Raw genomic sequence first — 20,552 nt, 5'->3', positions numbered from 1 at the left:
TGGTGATTCTCTTATATTTAGCAGGGGGGAGAGCATTCCTCTCCAGCCCCAACACAGCATCGCTCCAGTGTCTGTTGCTGGTGTCTTCCTTGTGTTTATCTTTAGTTTGTGAGCCCTTTGGGGACAGGCAAGCATCTTATTTATGCATTTTTCTGTTGTAAATCAATCTGAGAAGTTTGGTTGAAGAGTTGGTATATAAATATTTGTAAAGTTGTGCTGTTGAGTTGATGTCGACTCTTGGCGATCACAGAGCCCTGTGGTTGTCTTTGGTAGAATACAGGAGGGGTTTACCATTGCCTCCTCCCACACAGTATGAGATGATGCCTTTCAGAATCTTCCTATATTGCTGCTGTCCGATATAGGTGTTCGTAGTAGTAAAAATGAAAAAGATGTTCATTCTCCTTCCAAGAACTGAAATGTTGTCTTTGCCTCCCATAAATGATAACTCGATGGGCAGTGATTTTGAAGGTAAACAGGTGTCTCCTCTGGGAGGGCTAATGGTTATGATTGGATAATGCACTACAGTGATATCTAGTAAGATGCTACTAATATCATATAATAGTAGAATGCTGGTTAAATAGGAGCTGGGGGAAAACAACTCCTGTTCCTATCCAAGGAAGATGAATATCTATAAACAGAAATCACAGAATTGCTCCCAAATGTGTGAACAAGGGCCTTTGGCAGAAACTAAGTTACTAATTACTGCCATAAACTATTAAACCCTTTGGCAGAAATTCAGTTATTTTGTCTCTACCATTCACATTCTAAATCCATGGCACCTTCTTTCATTAGCATCTGATATAGATTACTGCTGTGAAGCAAATCTGCACTGCAGCAATGCAGATATAGTTGAAGCTTGACTTTGGCAGGATGAAGGCAACAGGGCAGCTATTTTATTTATTGATCAGTGTGTCAAAGTTCTACAAGGTGCATTCTGGCATTTTACAACAGATCCAGGGAGATCTGGAGGGGATTACTTTGTATTATTTTAAACTGTCAGAATAAAGATATGTTAAAAAACTTTGCTAAAGGTGGTAAAACAAGAACATATAGAAACAAATCCTCTCCCTTCTGCAATATGAAGATAATTATACTGCACTGTTTTAGAGAGCCTTTGCACTATGATAATGGTATGTGAAGCACTTTGAATGCTTCAAATATGCTATAGAAATGCTAAGTATTAAGTAGTGATAACAGGTACATTTTTCTTGTATTCAGTATATTAATTCAAAGTGGAAATTTGTTTACTACTTGAAGTCCTATTAATATTGCTCACATGATGATCGCAGTTATATATTTTGAAGAATTTGCAAGGTTTCGAAAAATGTGGTTGGTTTGTTTTTGTGAAATAAAGTCATACTTCCTGATGACCTGCGGATACTAAATTTTGCATGAACAATCCTGCCACTGAAATTAACTGACTACACTACTTTTCACACTGGAAGTTGCTGGGGGGCAGATTGCAAAATATTTTTTTTGTATTAGAAGAAATTCTGAATAATCATATTTTGACTGTTATTGTTCTTAACACATTTCTAACACTCAGTAATCAGATCAAAGCAACATCATCCCCACAAAAAGCAGGTGTTTCTCCAATTCAAACTTACTGTAATTCAAATTTACCATGTATGGTAATTATTCAAAAAATATTTGCAGTTGAAATCCTACAAATTTCAAACTGCTGTTTAACTTTCCTTTTACAAGCATATTAATTAAAAATTCTATGACCGAAACAGGTGGCCCTTGAAGAGCCGTTTCGTCCATTCGCAAGCCACCTCTCTGTATACCAATTTAGTGGTTGTGGGTGGTAGCTCAGGCTATTATTTATTTATTATATTGATATACCACCCCATCGCTCTGGGTGATGCAAAGCAGCAAAAATAAAATCTGCGAATCAATCCTTTAAAAACAATCATTACAAAACAAATTTAAAATGGTATAAAACCAATTAACAATTAAAACGTTTAAAACCCTGGAAAACCAGGCCAAACAGATAGGTCTTAAGGGCTCTCCTGGAGGCCAATAATGAACTCAGATTATGGATTTCTGTCAGGAGTGCATTCCACAGCCCAGGAGCAGCTACAGAGAAGGCCCACCTCTGAGTTGCCACCAGATGTACCCGTGGTAACTGGAGACAGACCTCCTTAGATGACCTTAATGTGCAGTGGGGATCATGTAGAAGGCGGCGCTCTCTACGGTAACCCGGACCTAAGCCATTCAGGGCATTAAAGGTGGTAACCAGCACTTCGTATTTTGCCCAGAAACACATCGGCAGCCAGTGCAACTGTTTTAAAACAGGCATAATATGGTCTCTCCAGGTTGCTCCAGAGACCAGTCTGGCTGCCACATTTTGAACTAATAGAAGTTTCCAAACCATGTATGAAGGCAGCCCCACATAGAACACATTGCAGTAGTCAGGCCTGGAGGTTACCGGCTGATGCACCGCTGTTTTGAAGTCGTCCTCTTCAAGGAATGGACGTAGCTGTAGAAGCAGCCGAAACTGGTAGAAAGCACTCTTGGCCATAGCCTCCACCTGAGATACCAGGGTGAGGCCTGGGTCCAGGTACTTCAAGGCTGCATACCTTTTCCTTCCGGGGGAGTGTAATGCCATCCAGTACAAGAAGATCTAACTCATCACTCAGATTCTGAACTCCCACAATGAGCACCTCCATCTTGCTTGGATTCAGCTTCAATTTGTTATCCCTCATCCAGCCCATTACTGCCTGTAGACAGGCATTTAGGGAATGAGTGCCATTTCCTCATGAAGATGAAAAGGTAAGTAGATTTGGGTGTCATCAGCATACTGATAACACCCAGCACCAAACCTCCTGATGACCTCACCCAGCTGTTTCATGTAGATATTAAAAAATGGTGACAGAATGAAGCCCTGAGGGACAAAAAAGCCCCTGTTTTGAGGAGCAACTGTCACCAAGCTCCACCATCTGGAATCTACCCGAGAGATAGGAGTGGAACCACTGCAAAGCAGTGCCCCCTATCCCCAACTCTGCTAGGCGATCCAGAAGGATACCATGGTTGATGATATTGAACACTGCCAAAAGATCCAAAAGAACCAACAGAGTCACACTCTCTCTGTCAGTTTGCCGGCAGAGGTCATCCATCAGGCCGACCAAGGCTGTCTCAACCCCATAGCCATCTCTAAAGCCAGTTTGAAATGGGTCTAGACAGACTTCTGGTGAAATGTCAGAGACAGTGTGTCAGTTGAGCAGGTTTTCAGTGGCCAGGGCTGGGACTTGTACGGTTTTGCAAATGTTCTAAAATGACTCGCTACTCCCATGACTAGCAGAAGCAGAATAAGTTGTGCAAATTTGTTGCAATGTAATATTGTGAAATTGCCAAAATGATGTTTTCTTGTTGTAGAATTTGAGTTGTGTTGCCAAGAATTTTAACACTTTTTAAAAAGCACAGTCTATGGCTTTGTTTTGTTGTTTTGGGGATCTATAAGCCTTTAAAAGACACATTTTAAGTCAGACTACTGTGATAGCAAATTGACTTTTGGGCATCCCAATCATGAGATATCAAAATAAAAATTTGCTAGCATGTTTATGGCTCGATTGTTTACTGCTTTGGTTTTCAGACTCTGTTCCAGGGAGCCCTAGGGTTCCTTGGAAACCTGTCACAGTTCCAGAATGAGAGAATCAGTATTGGTGTATAAGTTTCACCGAAATACATACTGCAGCATGAGGTCAGTAATGGTGGGCAGTTTGCAGCACAACAGGGGAGTGAGTGTTGGGTGTGTTTGAGAGTTTATTCTCAGTTCATGTGGGGTGATGGTGATACAAAGGAGAGAGACAAGAGATGCTCTTAGGTAATAACTGACATCTGATGAACGTAGTAGGTTGAGGCATGAAGTGGCTGTTTTTGCAATATTCAATGGCAGCCTCTTCTAATTTTGTTAAGGCATTTGAATGAGCCTGGTGCAGCAGTAGATTAGCAAGCTCCTAGGTTCTGGGTTAGCCACCTTAAGTGGCACAGCAGGGAAATGCTTGACTAACAAGCAGAATCCGGTTGCCAGTTACAATTCCCGCTGGTACTATCGGGCAGCAGTGCTATAGGAAGATGCTGACAGGCATAATCTCATAGTGCCTGGGAAGAGGCAATGGTAAACCCCTCCTGTATTCTACCAAAGAAAACCACAGGGCTCTGTGGGCGCCAGGAGTTGAAATCGACTCGATGGCCCACTTTACCTTTAGATTCTGGGTTGCAGACAAAGGGCATTGCATGTTCTGTCTAGATGATGGAATTTCAAATCTGCATGCCTTCTTATTGCAGGAAACAAAACCTGAAAGGCTCAAAATATCGCAATAGTTTGTTCAAAAAGCCATAACTCAGATAATTTTATTCCGAGTCCTGGAAGAAATGAAAAAGAAAAACATAATAATGGAACTGCGGTGTGTTGCTATTTATAACTAGAATTATGGATGCTAAAACATATTGCTCTTGGATAGTGTTTAACCTCTGAAATTGTGTAAGAAATGTTATACTTTTAATATACTTAATAACATATAGTTATTAAAACCAGATAAGATTGATGCCATTGTTTGGTACCTTAATTTTGGAAAGGGGTGTGCAGGAGGACCCCTGACCCCATCACCACCCAAGAGATTGCTGTTTGTTTTACTTTACTCAAAATGCCTATGGACGTTTCTCCTGAGCAGGATGCCCCAAATTACCCTACAATTTTGGTTCAGGTTAAGTTTGGTGGTAACTAGTTGTAGTAGTATTCTGTGTTTTCCAATTTAATTTTTAAACACTGCTTGTACAATGTATAGAAATGTGAAACTCATTTGAAAATCCTGTAATATACTTGACTTTTTTAAAAAGCAAAGAGACTTCTGTTTTAAAAGTGAATTATTTTAAATAATTTATCTTCACACTGTTTAAATCTCCATTCTTCTGGTGGTAATAAACTCATATAGTCTATTGTAGAGTGCAAACCTCTCATTTGCCAGAGTGGCAGTTTGCTCTTCTCTGTTTATAGTGGGAAAATTATCATCTTGTGTTAGTGCTGTAAGCAAAATATTTTCTTCTCATAGCTGAGAATATAATAGTAATAATTAGAGCAGCAGTTCCCAAATTGTATGCCAGCACATGTTTGTATGCTGTGCAAGAACTAGTTGTGTGTAACAAAGACATTACATCTGAAAGGTCTCTGTAAGCCCACAACACCCCTTCATAGAGGAGGGTGCCCATTCTTGGCATGGTTTACTGCTTTGAGGCTTGCTTCCTACCAGCCAACTTCCTCTTCGGGCAGGCCCCATCTGCGTCAGGTGTAATTAGATCAGCCAGTCACTCCTAATGCACAGATATGAGGATTACTTGTTTCGGAAGAGTCTGTGCACTGTGTGTCTAGCTGCTCATTATGTGAGGGGAAAACAGCTCATTATGTAAGGGGAAAGTATGTGTTGGAGGGATGCTGCTCTGGCTCCCCTCGCTGTCTTAACTCTGCATGACTATGTGGGACCAGAATGTCTTGACCATTTCCTGTGTGATTAGGGGCCAATTTGGACATTCTGGCCTGCCATGATCATGCAGAGACAGGCATGGCACACTGGATGGACAGGGATAGAGAGACTCACTTCCACCATTCAGTCCCAACTGGCTCAAAATGAGTTATTGTGTTAGGCTTCCTTCCATTCACTCAGGAAGGCACACTCAAGAGTGTCACATGCGGGAACACAGAGGGCTGGATCTCTCCTCCCTCTCTGCTGGGTTGATTCCCTTACGTCATTGTGTTGGAATAGGGCAGTTAACCTGAACTGCTCATCTACATGTGCTACAAATACTTTGTGGTGCTTGGGGGTGGGTTGTTTTGAACTGCCTCCCCATGCAATTAGGGAAAAGCACTCTGGAGCTCCAAGGGGAGCAAAGGATTTGAAAGCTCATAGCATGCACACATCTTTATCACATCTACTGGTAGACTATGCATCATCTGAACTGACCCAAGATGTGGGTTACTCTGTTAGGTTTTGGGTGGAAGACTGGAGTGTGTCTGCCATTTTAATTCAGAAAAGAATATGCTCTGACTCAGAAATATGGGGGAACAAAATCTTTGTAATGGCTATAGATTATGCAACTCTTCCTTGTTTGGTATTCAGTTTTCTACGGCTTAAAAGAACATAAATGAAAAACATACCACATACAATCTATTCAATAGGCCAATAATACCTATGAAAGGATAAAACACAAAAGCTGGTAACACAGGTACCCTCTTAACCATAGTGGTAGTGCTGTGGACTACTGCCTTCTTTGGTGGCTTCATCCTATGGTCCTGCTCTAACATCTAAAGACCTGCAGCTACACGGAACAGTGTCCGTCGCATTCAGACCTTAGCATTAAATGGCTGAATGAATGGCAATGACAATTTTATGGTTGAGACCTGTGCGGCTGGCCTCGCCATCTGATTGCAGGGCTCCAAACATTACAATAGTGTTGTGGAATGAAATTGCAGAGAGTGATGCTGATGATGCTACTGTAACACTTATGGGTATTTTTAATTCAGTAATGATATTTCTCTGAATGTTAGATTGGTATAGAATACTGGCAGACTCAGAACGAACATGAGAACAGTGAGCAAAAGTAGTGAGATGTCCTTATTATCTACAGTGCACTGTATCTTGGAGTGTAATGTATGCACACAAGAATGAAGATGCAATCTGAGAAAGTTCCATGGGCTTGTGTTTACACTTGAGAGAAATATTTTTTAAGAGATGCAAATTGGAAATTCTGATGCCTTTTTGATTTTCCTGAACTGAATACTTAAGTGCAGTAAATAATTAAATGATCCTTACAAGCAATGTCTAATGAAAGATTGATTTTGATACAACTGGCTAGACCTCTGTTTCTTGTAATATCAAATGCCATTGGACAACATTATGTAATTATTTCCAAGATGTGTTGCCCAGCTGACTGACCCAAAAGTTCTTGCACTGGTTTACAATAAAACTTTAAAGTAAAAACCAGTCAAAAACATTTATCATAAAATTGCTAGAAATCCAATCAGCAGATTTGGCACTGACATGAACCAGTTTAAACCCGGTTGCTGCATCCCTGCACTGCTGCCCAGGGATGTAGGATGTAGCAACTGACCACAATGGACAAGAGTTCAAAAGTTTCCTTAATGACTTGGGGAAATAAGCTAGATGAGGAAGAGGAGGGTTCCACAAAGTAGATGCCACCACTGAGAATAGGGATAGGTTCTGAATTGAGGTTTCAGGATCTTACAGTATCTGAACGAGGTGAGGTGACAAAACCAAGGAGGAAAGTCCCCCCCCCCCCCCCAAAAAAACCTTGGGAGCTTTTACTATTAGCTCTATTCCACCTTTAAATTCCACCGCATGCTCCCAGCCTCTTCTTCCCCTTTACATATCCCTGCCTTCATTAGGCCCCACTCTTTGACCTATGTTGCACACACACCCCTCACTTAGTTTCTAAGCTTAAATCCCTGAGAATCCAGGTTTGAGCCTCAGACCTGGTGACCCTAACCAAGAAGGCCCTAAGTTAGCCAATCACTGAACTTCAGGGAGGGCACCCTAAACAGAGTGTTTCAGCACCTATTGAGGAAATGTTCTTTGAAATACCCTAGACCAGGGCTCATAGCTTTAGCTCTCCAGCTGTTCGTATTGGCATCCATATATAAAGACACATTTTCCAAGCAGGGACTGTTCATACTGTTTGTTAGATGTGTTCTTCATGCTCTCCCACTTCCCCATTTTTGGCGAATGGGGTCAGAGGGGGTGGGGCGATGACGCCAAAACGCTTTAAAAGTTTTTTTTCTTGGTTGCCTTGCACAAAGCCACCTGCAGGGGGAACAAATAAATAAAAAGCTGAGAAGTTGCATTTCTGGAGCTCAGCGAAATAAAAAAGGAATTGGGAAACTAAATAGAAAGCAACTAGTTTGACACACATTAATGTTGATTATAAAATTTTAAAATGGCAGTCTTAGTCACTGGCAGAGGCTGAAGAAAGGATGGAAGAACACAGCTAATTAACAATAGGTGAAAAGCAAATAAAAATGAGCTTACATCACTGCACAGTTGCGCAAAAAGCCCAGTGAACAATTTTTTTTAAAAAAAGAGATAATTTCAAAAGCTGAGAGGAGATTAAGATATTAACAAATTATCAAGTTGCTGAATGAACCTTCCACACCACACCACTTACACTGCTGAAACAGCATTGTAACTCTCCTAAAACGAGAAAAGATTTTTTTTTTTTTTGCAACATACATGCAATGTTGTAGCATTGAAAAGCAAAGATAAAATCTGAAAGAAGGCATTGGATATGTGAATGGCAACTTGCTATCAGTGCAGGGACTGTAATGATAAAACACAGGTAGCTTGGAAACACACTTAGTGGATACACAGTGAAAGTTTTGTGGCATGTAATCTGGAAAGTGCCCTGGAGGGTCAAAGTTGTGCCATCCTGCCCTAGACCTAAACTATGTAGAATTTTTAAGATCAGAAACAACTGTTTGAGTTGCTGGAAACTGATAACTAGTGCCAGCCCAATGGGACTAGTCATCAAGGGTGCAGCAAGAGTTTGATTTTGCAGCTCCTTTCTTGTTGGCATTTTTGTTTTCCTAACTTTATGCAGTAATGTGGAAAGTTTAGGCTCCAGTTTCTGTTCTGTAAGAGGAAAATCTTACCAAGTTAAACCAAGCCATTATAGTTCTTCCAAGTTATGGTATGGAATTCATTCAGCTTTAATGTTCTGTTTATTTCCTTAATGAATACTTGCTTTTGGTTTGTAGGTGTATCTGTTCTTCGATGTGGTCTCTGTGCTTTAAACAAATGGGCTTTGCGCCTGCACAGAGACCACATCGGAGCTTCCAAGCTAGAGTTCTAACTATCCCACCCCCTCGGTATATAGGCGGCTGCGCAGGCTTCCCTCTCCAGTCTTTCTTCGTCCACGACAGAAGACACATCATTGAGCACGTCTTGCTAGACTACGCTGTTGAGTATTTACCCTTACCGGTTTTTACCCTATATTTTGTTCAGTATTCCCCTTCGTTAGCATCTTGATTTCATCCACGGTACCCCCCTTTCCCCCCTCGAAGTTCTTTCTTGAGTTCGCCGTTACGTCGTGGCCTTCGGGCCCAGCATGTTACGGTCTCTCCGCTCTTTCTTCGGCCTATGGCCAAGACTACAAACTTTAAGCAGTGTGGTCGCTGCAGATCTAAGATCTCCTCAACTGACGGCCACAAATGTTGCCTTTTTTGCTTGAGCGAGGCCCATAAAGTTGGCTCTTGCTCTCACTGTGCGGACTTTACCACACAGGCAGGCAAGAATCAGGCATCTCAACTTCATTCTTGGCTCTGGGAACAGGCCGTCAAGGGATTGGGATCGGACAGACAGCCTATGATGCAGGCTCCTTTGAGCGCTTCTTATTTGGCCCGGGGCTTACAACCTGTTTCCTCCCCAGCGGGGATCTCAGTTAACACTCCAGAGGCCAATGTACTGGTCGATCCCGTGGCTCGGGCTTCGACCTCGGTACTGAAGAGTTCCGTGGCAGTGTCGATCTTGACAGCAGCACTCATTGAACCGCACTCGGTCCAATCTGCCAAAAAGAAAAAGAGAAAGAAGGCCCGTCACGCTTCTACAGAGCCTCCTAAGAAAAAGCATAGACCGACCTACGATACCGAACACTGATCCCGTACACTCCAGATGGAGACCATCCTGGATACTGAGGTGGTCTATGCATCTAGTCCCCATGATCCTGTGTATGAATCCGAGCGGGATTCTGAACCTGAAGTGCTTCCCCCAGAGCAGCCCTGTCGATGGTCCAATCGGGAACTCGAGGCTGCTCTCGACGAGCGCTGTGCCCGTCAAGTTGAAGAAGAGGCGGACTACTTTTACGCCCATCAAGAGGTTCGCCAACACCGCCGAGCCTCGGCCACCACAGAACCGCCCCTTCGTCGTTCTGTTTCACCCTGGCCGTCAACCTCTGTACCGGCTTCGATACCGAACACATGCTCGGAGACAACAACTCTTCCTCCTCCTCCTCCACGCTGAACCACGTCTCTGCTACTGGCACGGGTTCCACTGAGAAGTTCTCCTGTACAGGAGGCCACAGCTACGATCACCCCAGATTCTAGACCACCTCCTACTCGGCTTCGAATCCGACCTCTTCCTCTTCCGGTCTCAAGTGACTCCTCAGATTCATCTTCAGATGAAGAGGGACCAGAATCATCGATTTCGGACAGGATATCGTTGGGCTCTTCGCCCCCTACACTTATGGAACCTAGGCCTAGCTCTCCATTGGAAGATTTCCGAATATATATACTGACTTTGTCTCCTGTATGGCAACCTCCCTTGGTGTTCAACTTTCCCAAGGAGATAAATCCGAGCTGGACCCCCTTTTTCAACTGATTGAAGATGATGCCCGTCCATCAGTATCACTCCCTTTGAATCCATCCATCCTCAAGGTCACCAAGGCCTCTTGGTGAAAACCCTTGTCCCTGCCCCAGACACATTTGGCAGGCGTCTGTATTCAGTTTTGGCGTTGCTAAGGTGATGGCAACCTCCATTGCTCTTCGTTGACACACCTGGCTCCGATCTTCCGGCTTTATGCCTGACGATAGGTCCAGGGTGGAAGATCTTCCCTTTGATGGCTCATCCCTGTTCGGAGAAAAGATGGATGATACACTTCAAAAAGTGCAGAAACTTCGTAACACGGCCCGCTCCATGGGATTTCAACAATCCTCATCCCAGCCGTATAAGCCTCAGAAATGGCAGCAACAGCCATACTCCTCTAAGCACCATTACTACCAACCGCAGGACAGATCCTTTCGCTCTGCCAGGTACCAGCCATACAGAAAGTGCTCCAACTTCACCAGCTCCAAGCACCAGCTACGCTCTAAGGGTTCCCAGCCCCAAACTAAGAGACAATGACTTGAAGCCCCATTGGGGCACCAGACTCTCCCCCTTCTTCTCCACTTGGGAAAATATCACCACCGACTCTTGGGCTCTGACCATTGTGAAGGTCGGCTATGCTATAGAATTTGCATCCACCCCTCTGTACAATCTCCCAATCCCCACACTGGCCACCCCAGTTCTTCTAGTGGAAGTTGACTCTCTACTCCCAAAATCTACAATAGAACTGGTTCACAACCCGCAGTCCCCAGGTTTCCATTCCCAATACTTCACTGTACCTAAGCCGGACAGCACCCTATCTTGGATCTCCAAGAACTTAACTCCTATGTCAGATACCAGAGGTTTCGTATGGTCACCATTCCCACTATCATCTCCCTCCTGCACAGGAACCAATGGTTCGTTCCAGTAGACCTCAGGGATGCCTACTATCATGTCACCATCAGACCTCAGCACCGTCGTTTGCTCCGCTTTCAGATAGCGGACACCACTTACCAGTTCCGTGCCCTCCCCTTTGGGCTGGCATCTGCTCCATGGGTGTTCACCAAATGCATGGCTCCAATGGTGGCAGCCCTGCAACAACAAAACATTCAAATTTTTCCATTTTTCGACGACTGGCTCGTGGTGGCTGACAACCCACAATCCCTACTGAGGGATCTCCACATGGTCATCGACCTCGTTTCCAACCTGGGGCTCCAGGTGAATTATGAAAAGTCGAAGCTCAACCCTTCCAGAACCATAAATTTTGGGGGATCATCTTCAACTCCATCCAGTCGAAGATCGTCTTACCTCAGCGCAGGATCCAGCCTATTCTGGACTTGTCATCCCACCTTTTCTACCACCCGTGTCAGCCAGCCCGAACGATCCAGTGCCTATTGGGCCACATGGCTTCCACCACCTACGTCCTCCCTCACACTCGTCTGCGTGCCAGGACTCTGCAACATTGGTTCCTCTCCGTGTTCTCCCCACACAAAGATTCCCTCACCTGCACCCTTATACTCCTGCCTCGAGTCCTGCGTTCCCTGCTGTGGTGGATGGATCCTGCCAACCTCAGCATCGTCTCCCCCTTCCAAACCCCACGTCATGCCCTTCTACTCACTACGGACGCATCCATGGATGGCTGGGGCGCCCACACCAACAACCACAGCATCCACGGCATCTGGTCCCTGACCGAAGCCGCTCACCATATCAACTACCTCGAACTGCTGCCCATTTTCAAGGCTCTAAGAGCTTTACTCCCTCTGAAACGGGACTCTCACGTTCTGGTCCAAATGGACAATACTACCGCCAAGGCCTACCTGAACAGGCAGGGTGGCACCTCCTCCAGCTCCCTCCTATTCCTAGCCATGGAAATGTGGTTCTGGTGCATTCGCCATGGCGTCACCCCCCTGGCAGTCCATATCAGGGCCAGGATAATGTCACGGCAGACAGGTTGAGCAGGACTCAGTCAACGTCACACGAATGGCAACTACATCCCCCCATGCTCCGCTCCCTCTTCTGCCGCTGGTTCCTCCTAGAAATAGACCTTTTCGCATCAGAAATGAATGTGCAATGCCATTTGTATTGCTCCAGGTCTGGGATCGAACCCAACTCCCTCGGGGACGCGTTTGCCTTGAACTGGGCAGGACCGCTAGTCTATGCTTTCCCTCCAATTCCTCTACTTCCTCGAGTCCTTCAGAAAATCTCCCAGGACCAACCTCATTGCATGCTCATTGCCCCATGGTGGCCCAGGAGGCCCTGGTTCCCCTGCCTCCGTCTCTCCAACCATCAGTACCACCACCTACCACAAATCCCTCACCTCCTCTCCCTGCAGGGCGGTCGCCTCCTACAACCAGACCTACAGCGTCTCCATCTCACAGCTTGGCACATAGTCCCAACCTGCCCGTAGATCTACAGAGAATAATCAATGCCTCACGTAAACTTGCTACCGTCGCCTCCTATTCCCATAAACGGACACGTTTTCATTACTTTCTAAAGGATAGAGACGTTTCTTTACACTCCGTCTCTGTGGAACATATTTGTTCATACTTGCTCTCCCTCAAGGAGGCCGGTCTTAAGATGCCTTCCTTGCGCGTTCATCTCGCAGCCATAGTGGCTAACTCCCCGCCGTCTACGCCATCGTAGTTCCAACACCCTACAGTCAAATGTTTCCTCAAAGGACTCACTCAGTTCTATCCGGACCCTCCTATCATGGGACCTGACCTTAGTTCTCTCCTCTTTCATGCACCCTCCCTTCGAACCTATGTCTACAATTTCTCTGGACCTACTTTCCTGCAAAGTTGCCTTCCTCACGGCCATCACTTCTGCCAGGCGTGTCAGTGAACTCAGGGCACTTAGAGTTGACCCGCCTTACCTGGTTTTCCACAAAGAAAAAGCCGTCCTTAGGCCGGACCTTGCCTTCCTGCCGAAGGTAGTCACTTCGTTTCATTGCTCCCAACCAATCTCCTTACTTGTGTTCTTCTCTGAGCCGTCGACTGAGGCCGAACGACGCCTCCACACTCTTGATGTTTGCAGATCACTTGCCTTCTACGTGGACCGGACCTCCACTCTCCGCACTTCTAATTCTCTCTTCGTGCTTCACTCTGGACCCAATAGAGGCAAGCAGGCTTCTACACAAACTATATCCAGATGGGTGATTCTCACCATCTCTTTAGCATACCAACTTTCCAGGAAGCCTCTCCCGTCCTCCATCAAGGCGCACTCAACGAGAGCGGTCGCGGCTTCCACTGCCTTTGACAGGTCCATTCCTTTGGACGTCATCTGCCAGGCGGCTACGTGGGTGTCAAAACACTCATCTGTACAACACTATGCCCTAGATGTCCAAGCCAGTAAAGACACAGCGTTTGGCAGGGTGGTGTTACAATCCATCTTCGCCTGATCCCTCCTCCAGGTGAGCATGGCACGGGTGCAGCTTGCTATGCGTGCATTCGTGTAAAGCACAGAGACCACGTCGAAGAATGACAGGTTGCTTACCTGTAACTTGGGTTCTTCTAGTGGTCATCTGTGCTCTTACACGCCCACCCATCCTCCCCTCTTCTAATGTCTTTTCTGCTAGTCTTTCAGATTTGCGGACTCAGAAGACTGGAGAGGGAAGCCTGTGCAGCCGCCTGTGTACCGAGGGGGTGGGGTTACCGCCAAAAGTTAGAACTCTAGCTTGGAAGCTCCGCTGTTGTCTCTGTGCAGGCGCAAAGCCCATTCATGTAAGAGCAGAGATGACCACTAGAAGAACCTAAGTTACAGATAAGCAACCTGTCGTTTTGTATGAACCAAGTCTAAATCAAAGTAATTAGAATATTGTAGTTGGGAGAAAATTAAGTCAATTAGAGTAAGAATGAGTGAATAAAAGGGAACAAGCAGATTATACATAGTCTCCCTCTACTTAGACTTGGCTGAATCATTGGCTAATATAGCAGTTTTTAGTTCAGTTCTTACGAATAGAATTGATAAACATTTTGTTTTTCCAGAACTGAATTGCTTGAAACTTTTAATTACTTTCAGACAATTGTTTTAAAAAAACCAACAAGCATCTCTCCTGTGGCAGGCAGTCATTAGAGAAGAGAACGTTTTTCTTTACAAGGCAGGGTATTTTGTGTAGTGCTTCTAAAGCACAAACACAGTCATTTTGTCTCAAACTTGGAACAACTCCTTGCTTGGCAGAAGTGGCTTTGCTTCAGCCAAAAGTGACAACTTGGGTTGTGGGGAGGGGAGGTAGCTTAAATTGTACGCAACCAGGTTTAAGATCTCTGCTTTTCTGGCGCTGGGCAAGATTTTATCTGTGCTTTCAAAATGAAGAAACTTAACAGATTATTTTGATTGAAGGGATCAGAGTTCAGCCTGGGGGAATCTTCTACAGTATGATTCAGAGACCTGTTCTTTGAATTTATATGTTGTTTAATTGCAAAATGAATGTCTGAAGAGCTCTTTTTGTAACTTCTTGTATCTTATAGTCAGATACTGAAGGTCTTGAGGAATAATTGCGTGTGCCCTGACACACATGGACACAGCCTTCTCTGAATGCCACCCCTGCCGTAATGCCTCATGGTGTGATGCCTCTTACCTGCATTATGTGTGTGTATATGTATACGAATATGATGAATATTTATATACTGCTTTTCAACAAAAGTTCCCAAAGCAGTTTACATACAGAAAATAATAATAATAAAATACATTCATAAGATGGATCCCTGTCCCCAAAGGGCTCACAGTCTAAAAAGAAACATAAGGTAGACATACCAGCAGCAGCCACTGGAGGGATGCTGTGCTGGGGATGGATAGGGCCAGTTGCTTTCCCCTTGCTAAATAAGGAGAATCATCACGATCGGAGGCCTGGTCTACCCGGCCTTTTCCCGGCGGGTAGACCAGGCCTCCGGCGATCGGCGTCCTTTGCGGTGCGCGCATGTGCGCGCGCGCAAAGCTTCAGTATGCTGAAGGATTTCCTAGCGAGAGGAGCTCTGTTCAGGAGCTCCTCTCGTTATTTACAAAGCATTGGGTGAGGACTCGGGCGGGCGGGCGGCTGGGAGGGAGGGAGGGCTGGTGGGCAACGGCGGGGGCATTGGTATTGGTAGTTTTTCGGCTAAATCTGATCGCGGCGGGGGGGCGGCGGGGGGGGGCTGGTTTCCAGCGCCCCGTTATTCTGTTAAATACGGGCGCTGGAGGGGGCAAAGAGGCGGGACGGGTAAGCAAGCCCTCCCGCCCTTAAAGACATACCCCCCACCCGGACCCGGACCAGCCAGGGCCAAACCGGTCCGGCAGTTCGGCCATTCTTTAGAATGGCCGCCGGACCGGTTCGGGCACACCCCTAGGAAAGACCGGCACAGTCTGCCCCACTCACTTGTTTCAGATATTCATGCACATATTGCAGCCATACAGCATTGCACCACAGCACAGTGGCGCCCTTCCACATGGGAAGGCAGTCTAAAATAAAAAGAGGGAACAATTTCTTTGATTAGACATGACACACAACCCAAAAGTCAATAGGACTTTGAGGATTTCTGTGTTGCATCTAGCATTTTTATGTATCGTTGGTTAGAGGTTCATGATGCTAACCACAGCAAAAGGACCCATGCTGGACATTGCTGCACATTTAACATCGCCTCAGGTGGGCATTCTTGCTGGTGGGCTTCAGGGATTTTCTGCCTTTAGGTGTTGTGGCACCCTGCCATGGTCCTGCCAGTGCCTGATAATGCTGTTGAGCACTCCTGTTGTTGCTGCCGATGAGGTGGTAGCCCTATTGGGCCTCCTTGTCACTGCAGGCCATCCCATAAGGAGTTGGTGCTGGCTTGACCCTGCCGGAGATGCTGCTAGTGGGACTGAGTGCTGTTGCTTTTGTGTGCTGAGACAGCTGATGGCAGGGGCAGCTTGTTGGTTATATTGTGAGGCCAGCTGCAGCATTGCTGCTTTGAGCTTTTTTTGAAGGAAAATGTGGTATATTATAATATTATAATATAAATAATAATAATGTTAAGTTGGAGCCATTGTGACAGTGTGGAAATACATCTGTGCTTACTGAGCATAGTACTCATAGACATACTCACTCATCTTCATCTAAGCATTCTAGAGATAACCCAATTCCAATTAGAGACTCGTACCTAATGGCACAGCGGGAAATGACTTGACTAGCAAGTCAGAGGTTGCCAGTTCAAATCCCCGTTGGAATGTTTCTCTGACTATGGGAAAACACCTATATCAGGCAGCAGTGATATAGGAAGATGCTGAAAGGCATAATCTCATACTGTGCGGGAGATGGCAATGGTAAATCCCTCCTGTATTCTACCAAAGAAAACCACATGGCTCTGTGGTCGCCAGGTGTCGACATCAACTTGAGTTTATTGCTTTTGTAGCTGCTTGCTGCCCTTCCTAAATTAGGCTGGATGTAAAACTGGTAAGTTTCTAAACATTATGCGCAGTCCCTTTAGAAACCTTACTGCACAGCTGAAATTGTTGCAGTAGTTTTAGCTGAGATACAGCACGCGATAAGGGAATGAGATCCAACCAGGGGACTAGAGAAAAGTGTGCATTTAAAATCAATATCAGTTTTAGATGCTTTGTCTAAATAATTGAATCATTTTTTTTCAGATGGGAAAATCAATCTAGCTTAAAGAAATGCATTGCCATGCTCTCGCCCAAGAGGATTACGGCTCCCTGTAAGTATAAAGATATTTAATATAAAATATTGCATAGCTTATGAACATTTACTGCAAGGTGCAGCTTCTTTTTAGATTGGATTGTTACTCAGAACTTGAGTGAGTAAAATCTTTGATTCCTGGGAAATTAATCACAGTTGATTTCCCCCCCGCAACCCCCAATGTTGTGAATTACTTTAAAAAATCTATCACTTGGAGATTTGTTCCTGATTCCTCCCATCCTCACTGTCCAAGCTGTTACTTGATTACTGATGTCGTCATAAGCCATGCTGTTGTATTATGCCAGAGCTATTTGGTTGGTACCTGATGTGCAGTTAATGTAGCAGATCACCTTAACTTAACTTATCCTGATGGTCTGTTCCCACCTACCTGAAAGGTAGAAGGAGACTTTAAACCAGTTTGCACAGTCTGTGCCTAGACCCAAGGAGAATGGAAAAGGAACAATTTTTAGTGTAGGATTTTAATGTTTTATTCATTTATTTTTAAGACTTATATGCTACTTTTCACTATAGGCCTCGTTTGCTGGTCGAATGACTGTAACAATAAAGATTTGATTTTGATTTGACTATAGGCCTCAAAGTATGATTGACAGACAGCATTGCCAAGGCATTTCTGAAGAAAAACAATTTCGAGACTTTGCTGCACATGTGTATTTGTGGTCTCACCAAAGGCTACTTTGCTTACGATCAAGGGCACAAGACTGCTCCCATGGCACTGGATTCCCTCCTTACAGAAGAGCCAATGCACACAAATAATTTGATCCACAGCGTTCATGATGCCCGTTCTGCTGCAGCAATCTTTCAGTACTGTACTTGGCATCTTCCCAGTGATTCCTACGCCAAATTCTTAAATTCAAGAATCATGTAGCTGCCTTTCAGTGACCAAAGGTCAGCTTCAGTTTTGCCAAACTAAGGCCATTTTAGAAATAGGTCAGCTTTTGGTATTCTAACATATGACCGACTGATGTAAACATAGATTCACAAATTACAGGGGACTGCTGCTGCTTCCTTGGACTGATGTCTGTGATTTCAGCTCTGCTTGTTTGTCTGAATCTCTGTTTTCAAAGATCTAATTGAAAGTTAGTGGATACAGGTGTCTTTTAAAACTTTCCTTTTAAGAGAGGGGTCATTAATAATAAAGCACATACTTTGCATGTATAAGATCTCTGGTTTTCCAAGCAAAAGAATCTCGGGTAGTAGAACTGAGAGAGACTTGGGTGTGCCGTAACTAAATAGACCGTATTTTACTGTCATAAATAGACAGTACTGGAGGAGATTAATGAATGACCTGGCTTGGTATAATGCAGCTTTGTACATTCTTATCTGTTTCCATCCAATGCATCTCATTCATATTTTCAAAATGAAGTGAACTGCATTTGTTTGCATTTTGACAGCATTCAAAGTAGGGATGTGCTAGAACCATGGTTGGTATTGGGGAATGGGAGCTTTAAGAAAGAAGAGAGCAGGCCCTTACCTGCTCTCCACCGCCCCATGCAGCTTCCTGCTGGGGCGGTGCTCGGCCCAAGTACCCCTGCATAGTGCCAGCATGCACATGGTGCCACTTGGATGGTCAGCAACACCATGCTGACCATGCAGATGGCATCTGCGCATGCATGTATGCGCCCCTGGTGGCACAGTGGTAAAACTGCCGCCCGGTAACCAGAAGGTTACAAGTTCGATCCTGACCAGGGGCTCAAGGTTGACTCAGCCTTCCATCCTTCCGAGGTCGGTAAAATGAGTACCCAGAATGTTGGGGGCAATATGCTAAAATCATTGTAAACCGCTTAGAAAGCTCTGGCTATAGAGCGGTATATAAATGTAAGTGCTATTGCTATTGCTATATGTGTGCTGGTGCCGCACCTGGGTACTTGGGCTGAGCGCTGCCCCAGCAGGAAGCTGCATGGGGTGGTGGAAAGCAGGTAAGGATTTGCTCTCCTCTTTCTCAAAGCCCCGGCTCCTCATCCCAACTAGGGCTTGAACCGTTGCTCAAACTGCGATTTGAGCACATCACTAATCCAAAGAGCAAATCCATATCTACTGGAACTGGTGTTGACTTAATGAAGTGGTCAGTGGATTTTTCTAAATGTTTCATTAAAATTCTGTAAATGGTTAATTGATAAAACAGGCATTTTAATGAGCATGTTTTGGAAGCTAAATCAAATTGGGTTTTGTTTTTGTTGTTTCAGCATGCTAACATCATAAGGCTGCAAATGAAGAAGACATCCTGCTAGATTTTGACCACCAACATCCTGCTGTGGCCAAACAGTGAAAAGAGGCACCTTCCCCATGACAACATGTCAACAAAAGAACAAAGCCCCCGCCATGGTGCAAAATCCCGCACTGTACAGCGAGGCTCAACGATTGATGTTGCCTCTGACATGTTAGGTTTATCTCTGGCAGGTCAGCGCTTTCCTCTGTCTGTACTCTTACATTTTAATTCAATTCTTCTCATTAATCTTATTCTGATCTCAAAAATTGAGTCACTTAGACAGCCCCCACCCCCGGCCCAAATATTGGTGGTTAATCAGAAACACAAATACTCTGATAAAATGCACCTTCTTTTCCCACTCCCCAAATTATAAGCAGGGTGGTGTTAGGGTGATAGAAAGGAGAGTGGATTTGAGGACAGTGAAAAGAAAGGCAAAGAAGAGTTAGATAAATGAGAGAGAACTGGAATCTTGTGTGCTTATGTGGTTATTGTAGCAGATTAAAGCCTTTGTCTCAGAGCAAGCTCATGTGAGGGAGGGAAAGAAATGCTGAATCATCCCTGCTGAGCTGCCTGGCTAGGCTTCTCCTAAAACGATTCTGTATTTTTAATAGGTTCAAAATGCTGCCGCCACCACCCATTTTTCTCTACAAAAACTCTCTGGGTTTGGGGTGGGATAACCCAGGGGGAAAACCTCTCTTAATTTGGCCCTTGGACAAGTACAGAAACTTTCCACATGCAAGCCTACACATAGTGAAATGGTGTTCCTTGGCCAGACAAGGATTGTACAGGTGTCTGCCCCTTGTCCAGGCTCTATCCCACCCTCTGGCAAACATCACATGACTTAACACATTCAGTCACGTCTTGGCCAAATCTAGTCCAGTAACAGTTTTTCCTAACTCTTTTCTTGGTCTCCCCCACCCCCATATGTCCATTTGGGTGGGCATGCACCACTTTTAAGACGTGCAAACGGTGTGTTTTAGGCACTATAAGTTGCCTCTGGGGTTTGTCTCCCTCCCTGTGAGTTTTAAGGATATACTCACATTACAGCAACCCATTCTGGATGACGATCCGGGAGCTCAATGTTTCATTGAGAGGTGGTGAGTTGGGGTAAATCTCCTCCCGCAGTTGCACCAAACTTGGGTCTGCCTCCTGCTCTCTCTGGAACTCCTCAGCCTTGCTGCTGATGGCGGCTCCTGGCATCTCGGTCGACTCCATCTTCTGTGCAACACCCCACTCTGGGTCACTTACCTGCCGCAAGTGCTCTAGGATGGGGCTTCAGCCTCTGGTCCTGGGTGTAGCTGGACTTCTCCCTCAC

At 45.0% G+C, this 20,552-nt stretch overlaps 1 protein-coding gene across 15 annotated transcripts in view; it reads left to right on the top strand.

The window, feature by feature from the left end:
• Nucleotides 1–20,552, top strand: part of INPP4A (inositol polyphosphate-4-phosphatase type I A) — a 165,898-nt gene that overhangs the window by 55,554 nt on the left and 89,792 nt on the right. For all 15 annotated transcript variants that reach the window (XM_053306020.1, XM_053306021.1, XM_053306022.1 and 12 more), the window contains 2 exons: nt 16,962–17,029; nt 19,215–19,428. In XM_053306020.1, the coding sequence (XP_053161995.1) occupies nt 19,323–19,428 (106 nt within the window). In that variant the 5' untranslated portion in view covers nt 16,962–17,029; nt 19,215–19,322. The remainder of the gene's footprint in view (nt 1–16,961; nt 17,030–19,214; nt 19,429–20,552) is intronic.

Source organism: Hemicordylus capensis, chromosome 3, assembly GCF_027244095.1.
Source record: "Hemicordylus capensis ecotype Gifberg chromosome 3, rHemCap1.1.pri, whole genome shotgun sequence".
NCBI lineage: Eukaryota > Metazoa > Chordata > Lepidosauria > Squamata > Cordylidae > Hemicordylus > Hemicordylus capensis.
This window is presented reverse-complemented; position numbering and strand designations above follow the sequence as displayed.